This window comes from Orycteropus afer, unplaced genomic scaffold (assembly GCF_000298275.1).
Source record: "Orycteropus afer afer isolate SDZICR_OR568_19922 unplaced genomic scaffold, OryAfe1.0 scaffold00018, whole genome shotgun sequence".
Lineage (NCBI taxonomy): Eukaryota > Metazoa > Chordata > Mammalia > Tubulidentata > Orycteropodidae > Orycteropus > Orycteropus afer.
The window spans coordinates 2,669,242-2,677,093 of record NW_006921605.1 but is presented as its reverse complement, the minus strand read 5'-3'; the positions used below and the strand labels follow the sequence as shown (position 1 = coordinate 2,677,093).

The following is a 7,852-nucleotide window of genomic DNA, read 5'->3' as shown; positions in this document are numbered from 1 at the left end:
TTGCATAGTCAATAAAACGCAAGTAAACATCTTTCTGGTATTCTTTGCTTTGGGCCAAGATCCATCTGACATCAGCAATGATATCCCTCATTCCACGTCCTCTTCTGAATCCAGCTTGCATTTCTGGAAGTTCTCTGTCAATATACTGCTGCAACCGTTTTCGAATTATCTTCAGTAAGATTTTCCTTGCATGTGAAACTAATGATATTGTTCGATAATATAGATAATCATCTAAGCATCTGAAAAAGTGTCACTGGGTGGCCTTCCCTCCCCAGGAAGCAGAGCTGAGACTGGTGAAATTCTTGCCTGAGATTTTGGTCCTGCAACGGGACCTGGTGAAGCGATTCCAGAATGCGTCAGAAGCTGACTACGGGTCCCTCCGGGATTTCATTGCCCATCATCACTCAGGTACGGCTCTGCTCTGATCAGAGGTCAGTAGTCTCCATAATGGGTGGCTTGAGAGGACCCTCCAAGCAGGGCAGGCAGCTAGGGGTGCTCTTCATCCTAAGCTGTTAGCATGAGGCAAAGGGCCCCATGCGTCCCCCAAACAGGTCAGAGGCTCGTGCTGCAGCTGAGAAGGACCATCCTCACTGTGGCCCGTCAAGCCCAGCTTTACTGTTAAGATGGCATTTATAGTGCGCGGCTGTTGCCTGAAGATGCGAAAGTGGCTCTATACAGAGTGAATCGTTGCCAGTGTGACCTAGACCGGCTCGCACCGTCACAGGCCTTCAGAAGTGCTGTCTTTCTTAGTTGGGGTTGGGTCGCCAGTGTGACCTGGACCAGCTCACACCATCACAGGCCTTCGGAAGTGCTGTCTTTCTCATTTGGGTCACCGGTGTGACCTGGACTGGCTTGCACCATCACAGGCCTTCAGAAGTGCTTTCTTTCTCAGTTGGAGTTGGGTCACCAGTGTGACTTGAACCAGCTCGCGCTGTCACAGGCCTTCAGAAGTGGTGTCTTTCTCAGTTGGGGTTGGGTTGCCAGTGTGATCTGGACCAGCTCACACCATCACAGGCCTTCAGAAGTGCTGTCTTTCTGAGTTGGGGTTAGGTCACCAATGTGACCTGGACTGGCTCACACCATTACAGGCCTTCAGAAGTGCTATCTTTTTGGGTCACTGGTGTGACCTGGACTGGCTCACACCATCACAGGCCTTCAGAAGTGCTGTCTTTCTCATTTGGGTCACCAGTGTGACCTGGACCAGCTCACACCGTCACAGACCTTCAGAAGCATTGTCTTTCTCATTTGGGTCACTGGTGTGACCTGGACCAGCTCGCACCATCACAAGCCTTCAGAAGTGCTGTCTTTCTCAGTTGGGTCGCTGTTGTGACCTGGACCGGCTCGTGCCATCACAGGCCTTCCTTCAGAGGTGGTATCTATCTCAGTTGGGTCATCAGTGTAACCTAGACTGGCTCGCCCCATCACAGGTCTTCAGAAGTGCTGTCTTTCTCAGTTGGGTCGCTGTTGTGACCTGGACCGGCTCGTGCCATCACAGGCCTTCCTTCAGAGGTGGTATCTATCTCAGTTGGGTCATCAGTGTAACCTAGACTGGCTCGCCCCATCACAGGTCTTCAGAAGTGCTGTCTTTCTCAGTTGGGCTTGGGTCACTGGTGTGACCTGGACCAGCTCGTTCCGTCACAGGCCTGCAGAAGTGGTGTCTTTTCTTAGGTGGGTTGCAGCAGCTGTTTCGCAGGAGAATCACCACCTTTCTGTCCACGTGGAACAAGCTGAGAAGGTCCCTCGAGACTGACGGTAAGTCCTGATCTCCCCTTTAGCTCATAACCTGACAGGAAACTGTTCTCCTGGGTCCAGCCTTGCCTGTCCCTGGCATCCAAGCCCCATGTTGTGTGTGGGTCAGTGCTGCGTCGATGAGTCTGGGATAAGTGAGATGCAGGTCAGGAAAAGTCAACCCTTAGTTCTCTCTGCAAGGAGATACTTGTAGACAGAAATTTCTGTCTATAAATGTGGGGTGTAAAGAAGCTGAGAACATCAGAGAACCTGTCAGCATATAAAAGAGGTCAGACATAGACCGTGAGACCGCACCAGGGTCCTAGCTTTGGTACGGATGCCATCTGTGCCCCTCAGCCACGTCATGGGGGCGACCCCTGTGCCCCCACCTGCCCCTGCATGCTGCAGGTGACCTCTGTGGCTGGAATGGGCTCCCTCACCCTGCTTTGGAAGTGGCAGCGTGGAGCCGAGTGCTTCTCTGCTTACGAACAGCCCTGTTGTTTAAAGGTGAGATCAAGCTCCCTCAGGACTTCTGCAGCAGGGACTTTGATCTGGATGCCCACTTTGAGCTCATCCTGCCACGTCGCCAGGGGTGGGGGCTCTGTGCCACCGCCTTAGTCAACTACCTGATTAAGCTGCACAATGAAATGGTCTACACGGTGGACAAATTCTCTGAGGAAAGTAACAGGTGAGTGCCCCAGGCCCAGTAGGCTGATGAGAGCCAGATGTCAGCTCCCCAGTGTCCCTAGCCTTGCATGTCGAGAACATCAGCCAGGAACTGACCTTGGGGTGACCTCAAGCCCTGCAGCAGGTGCACAGTGCCCAGGACTGAGTGCTGTGTGTTTATGTCCCTCAGTTACTCCATCGATACCTCTGAGGTCACCGACCTGCACGTCATCAGTTATGAAGCAGAGCGGGACTTGATGCCTCTGATTCTCTCCAACTGCCAGTACCAAGTCGAGCCAGGCACGGAGGCCCTGCAGGAGTTTGACCTGGAAAAAATCCAGCGGCAGATCACCAGCCGGTTTTTGCAGGGCAAGCCCAGGCTCACCCTCAAGGTACAGTCCGTGAATGGCAGGTGTGTCCACCAGGGTGGCTCCCACCACACACTTTCACAATGAGACCAGCATGAGTATATTCTCCGGGTCATCTCATTCATGTCCACAGCTCCACCACTCACATCGACATCATAGGCTGGAGGGCTCTCCATCAGTGCCTGCACCTCAGTCCCAGCCCTGTCTTCAAATCGTATTGGGCTCATTGTCTGGATTTTTCTGCCATAGTTACTGACTGGCATCACCAACTACCCAAGCCAAACCTTGCAGCCATCTTTTCCTTCACAAGGTGTCGTCATGTTCTGTAGGGTCTGCCTTCTGTGGGTCCTGCTAAAATAAACACAGCCACTGCTGTAGTTCAGACCCTCTGCCCTGGAGTGCGGCCCCTGCACTAGCTCCTAACTAGATTCCTGCCTCCGGTTTCTTCCACCCTGTTAGCATCTTTCCGACGCATACTGGATAATGTCCAGGTCCAAGCCTCCCTCCAGCCCACCGCCAGCCAGTGGGCCACCTGAGGGGGTCCTCTGATCTCACCCACGGCTCATGCTCCCTCCCCTGACCTCCAGGTTCTTTGACCTGGACTGTGCTTATGTCTTCAAGGCCCAGACCAATGTCCATGATTGTCTCCCCCACTGCCTACTGCTGTGTCAATTGTTGGAGTCTGATGGTGTCGCTGATTCTAATCACCCCACCCTCTAGCACAGTGGCTGCCTGCTTCACAGTCTGGGGGCAGTGAATGAGTGTATTCGGGAATGAGCTATCCTCCATTCCTCACTCCCCAGAACTGTGCTCCTTGGAGCTAGTGGGCCAGGACCTGCCTGGCCATTGTGTAGGCTGGGTTCTGTGTTATGCTGCTGTTCCCGTGGATGGTGGAGTGGGCAGTGTGTGCTATAGTGCTGCCATTCAGTCATTTGCCATCTGTGAGAACTCTACAAGGGATTTAATTGACAAAAACACATTCTCTTTCATTTTAGGGAATACCCACTCTGGTATACAGACACGACTGGAACTACGAACATCTCTTCATGGACATCAGGAACAAGATGTCACAGGTGAGCAGAACAGGGCTGCATCGTTGGCATGGTGCTTTGTGTCCATCAGTGGCTCCAACCTCGCCCTAGGCATGCACCGTGAGCCCCAGCCTCGCCCCCCCCCCAGGCACGCACCGTGAGCCCCAGCCTCGCCCCCCCAGGCACGCACTGTGAGCCCCAGCCTTGCCCCCCTAGGCATGCACTGTGAGCCCCAAAGAGTCTCATTAACATGTCCGAGGGCCCAATCCCTGTGATCTCTCTGAAGGGCGACAAGACATCAAGTCTGTAAGCGTCTTTTGTTAAGTGTAATTGGATTTAAGGCTGTGGTGTTAGTTTCTTGGTTGTGATCACGTGTGCTGATGCAGGACCAGAGAACTTATTTCTGTGCACACACTCTTGATACACACACACACACTCTCACAGAGTCATTTGGAGGGTGAAATGGGTTCATACCTGTTTCTGCATGTCTGGACCGCTGCGGGACACTTAGTAAGTGCCGTGAAGCGTTACCTTGTTGATGGGGCATTTGTCTCCCCTTGTGGGCTTGGGCAGTGAAGAAGGGAAGCTGTTCTACTGGGGAGCAGGAACCCAGAACCCCAAGCCACAGGCCCATCCTGCTTTTGCCCCCGCAGAGCACTCTCCCTCACGCAGCCCTCAGTGCCCTCAGCGGACAGCTGCAGTCCTTCAGCGACGCCTGTGAAGCCCTGTCAGTCATAGAGGTCACCCTGGGCTTTCTGAGCACCGCTGGTGGCAACCCCAACATGCCCTTGAATGTGTACATCCAAGAAGTCCTGCGAATGGGTGATCAGACAAGTCCTGTTTCAAAGGTGGGTCTCGTATTAAGGTTTCCGTCAAAGGGAGTCTGCATGGCCCTTCGCCTCAGTTTCCCCACTTCCTACAGGAATACCGCCATTCAGGGACTGTCAGTGTAGACCCAGGGAAGGAGGGGGGGACAGAACCACCCCTCGCCTGGTAGGTCCATGTGTGGACGACACACTGGGTGGTACAGACCTAGTGGTGCACTCAGAATGCTGACCGTGTAGACAGCACGCCCCAGCTGTGACTCGACTGTGGGTGCTCCAGGACTCTGAGAGGCTCCAAGAGGGGAAACTTTTCAGAGAATTTTGAAAGATGAGGCGAGTGGATTCAAGGACTGTTAAGGAGATGGCTGCACGAGGAATCAGAAATAGCACAGAGCAGAAAGGGGAGAAGAGGCCGCGTGGATGAGCAGTCGGCCCCACGGCCTGCTGGGTGAGTCCCTCCCCTGCTCAGGAGCCCCCTCTTTCAGGCCCTAAACAGGTGTCAGTTGAAGCACGTCATTGCCCTATGGCGGTTCCTCTCGGCACAGAAGTCCGAACAGTTGCTGCGCCTGGGAAAGGTCAGTCCCCTCTTCCCGGCCCCAGCCTGCTCGCAGCTGCACGCATCCTCCCTCCTGACCTCCCATTTCCACTTGTTCACATTTCACTTTAGGATCCGTTCAGGGAAATCAGTTCCGAGTATAAGGAGGACCTCAGCCTGGAGGATGCGAAACTCCTCAGCCCCTTCCTGCATCAGACTGACCTAGACGGCTTCTTGTTGGAACTGCATGAGATGATGCTGCTTAAACTCAAGAGCCCCCACATGGAGACGAGTTTCAACCCTGCATGGAGGTAAGGCTGCAGACCCGTCGGATAGGCCACCACCGCCCTGAACCCAGGATGCTACGTCCAGTGCAGTCACTCCGTAGCTGCGTGTCCTTAACCCGACCCTCCATATTCCTGTCTTAATGAGCACTTTGGTTCTGTTGACTGGGACAAGTGACAGCTGATTGGTCTCCTTCTGTTACTGGCGAGCCTGTTTGAAATACTATCTCTTGTCCCTTGGTTTTTCAGCCTGAGAGACACTCTGATGAGTTACATGGAAACTAAAGAGACTGGTGTTCTTCCCGACTTGGAATCTCAGTTCCCGGAAGGCATCCTGCTCTCCAGTTGCGCCTCAGTGTGGAACATGGCAGCGAGGCTGAAGCAGGCCCGCCACTCAAGATAGAGGCAGCTCCTTAGCTCAGCTTGGGGGTGACCTGAGGCGAGGTGGCCCTTCTCCCTCAACCACTCACGGCATCCCATCACGGGCTGTCGGTCACCTTTGTGAGTGCTTGGAGGGAACGCTCACACCATTGCACTAACAAGCAAAACAGGATGTGCTGTGTGAGCTCATGGCTGTTATTCCAGAATGTTCTTATCATGTTATGAATGTTATTCACTGGGAGGGGAGGGTTGAAGGTTACATGAACTTGGACATAAACCACTATCCCTTACATTCCAGGGGGGACAAAGAAATACAGTTCTCAGCTTAACCCAGCATAGTGGCCTTGCCGGCCTGATGTGGCACGTGCCCAGCCACCAGGCTCCTCCCTCAGACTGCTATAGAATCAGAGGGAGGAAAAAAACGGGATGAATTTTTTGCTTATTTTTTCTAATTTTCTCTGCACTCACCGAAGAGATTCTCATATTCTTTCCTCCAAATTTGGAGTGTGTACAGGTATTTCTGAAGTTGGAAGATGTGACAAAGTGCCAGACTCTTTTTTTTTTTTTTTTTTCATCTTGTTCAAATACAAGAAAAGTCAGGATGTTGTGTGAGTGCCTTAAGCCAAACCAACAGAATCTGACCCAGGCCCCACAAGGAGTCACTGCCAAATTTCCACGGGTAAGAGCCAAGGTGCTTTGCTCATGAGGAGTGCTGGACAAGGAGACAGGGACACACTCTGGGCCTGAGTCCCCTCAGAGAGGACGGCTGGCTGAAGTCCTTCCGATGCTAATATCTTGAAATTCTAGATGGAAGTCTGTGAAAGTACCTGGGGTCCGAGGTGTGGTTCTGGCACATCTGTGGGTGATTTCTGACGGGCCAGAATACCCACGCACACTCAGTGTGGCCCAGGTTCACTCAATGTGGCCCGGGTTCCTTAATGTGCAGGCATCTGGTCCTTTGTTCCCATCTCAGCACAGGTGCAGCCAAAACTTGGAGGAACACAGAGTGGTCTCCTTCCCGAGGACAGGAAAGGGGAGTGGTCACTTGGTACTGATTTTGTGCTTTCCTGACGTTCAGTGTGTGTTTTTTCAAATCTGTTGGTACTTATCTCTGGACTAGCTCCTCTCCTAGGTAGCTGATTTGCACTGATACTAAGATGGCAACTGTTTACAAGTCAGTGGCCAGTGCCCTCAATATACTTTCTCAATGAGCTCATGACTCAATCAACTTGAAATGGGGTCCATGGGGTAAGAGCTATGGAAACACAACATACTGTAGAGAATGTGACCACCGACCCCTTATGCACAAGCGCAGGAAGCTGCGGAAGGACGTGTTCTGCGTGCATTATTTTGATCTCTGTTCAGGGCACTTGATGACCGTACACAGTGCTGTAGACCCAAGGTTGTAATTCACTTGATTGAGTGTCTGCTTGCATATAGTGATCGAAGGTGGTTTATCATTTAAGACTATGCAAAGGCCCTCCCCTCAACACATTTGTACCCTGGATTGCCCGGTAATGCGCAGGGGGGTTGGTCGAACTCTTTCCCCTTGCAGTGGGGACTTCTCAGAGCTCCAAGTAGGGACCAGCCATCAGACGGCTGCTCACAGCCTCCTGGCTTCAACTGCTGTGCCGCTGCCACATGTTAGCAGGTGGGAGCCAGCTGGCAATCCGCTGCTGTGAAGAATTTTTTGGGGAGAGGGATTTTCCCCCTACTTTTATGAAGGTTTTTTAATTTACATAATTTGTTTTTCTGTTTCCAAAGCTTTCACTGTCCTATGTAGCATTATCTTGTTTATTCAGAAATACACTGGACTAGCACGCAGCAAAAGTCAATTTTATAAATGTCTTAATAAAGCTGAGTTTTGCTGCTTAAGAACCCTTCTCTTTGGGGCAGAGTTTTTATTTTGGCAAACAGACACCAACTGGGCTTTTGGGGACAGTTTTGTTTTTTGTGGAAATGTTCTTCTGGAAGTGTGCTGAAGGCCAAAGTCAAGGGAGAAGAGTTGGATTTGGTTCAGAACGTGAGGTGGTCA

General features: G+C 52.2%; 1 protein-coding gene across 1 annotated transcript in view; it reads left to right on the top strand.

Annotated features, from left to right (window-relative positions):
• Positions 1-5,839, top strand: part of RNF213 (ring finger protein 213) — a 121,706-nt gene extending 115,867 nt beyond the window's left edge. The window contains 9 exon segments of the mRNA XM_042783573.1: positions 276-408; positions 1,669-1,752; positions 2,236-2,416; positions 2,585-2,786; positions 3,758-3,835; positions 4,447-4,641; positions 5,103-5,192; positions 5,285-5,463; positions 5,686-5,839. Coding sequence (XP_042639507.1) covers positions 276-408; positions 1,669-1,752; positions 2,236-2,416; positions 2,585-2,786; positions 3,758-3,835; positions 4,447-4,641; positions 5,103-5,192; positions 5,285-5,463; positions 5,686-5,839 — 1,296 coding nt within the window.
• The last annotated feature ends 2,013 nt before the right edge of the window (positions 5,840-7,852 follow it).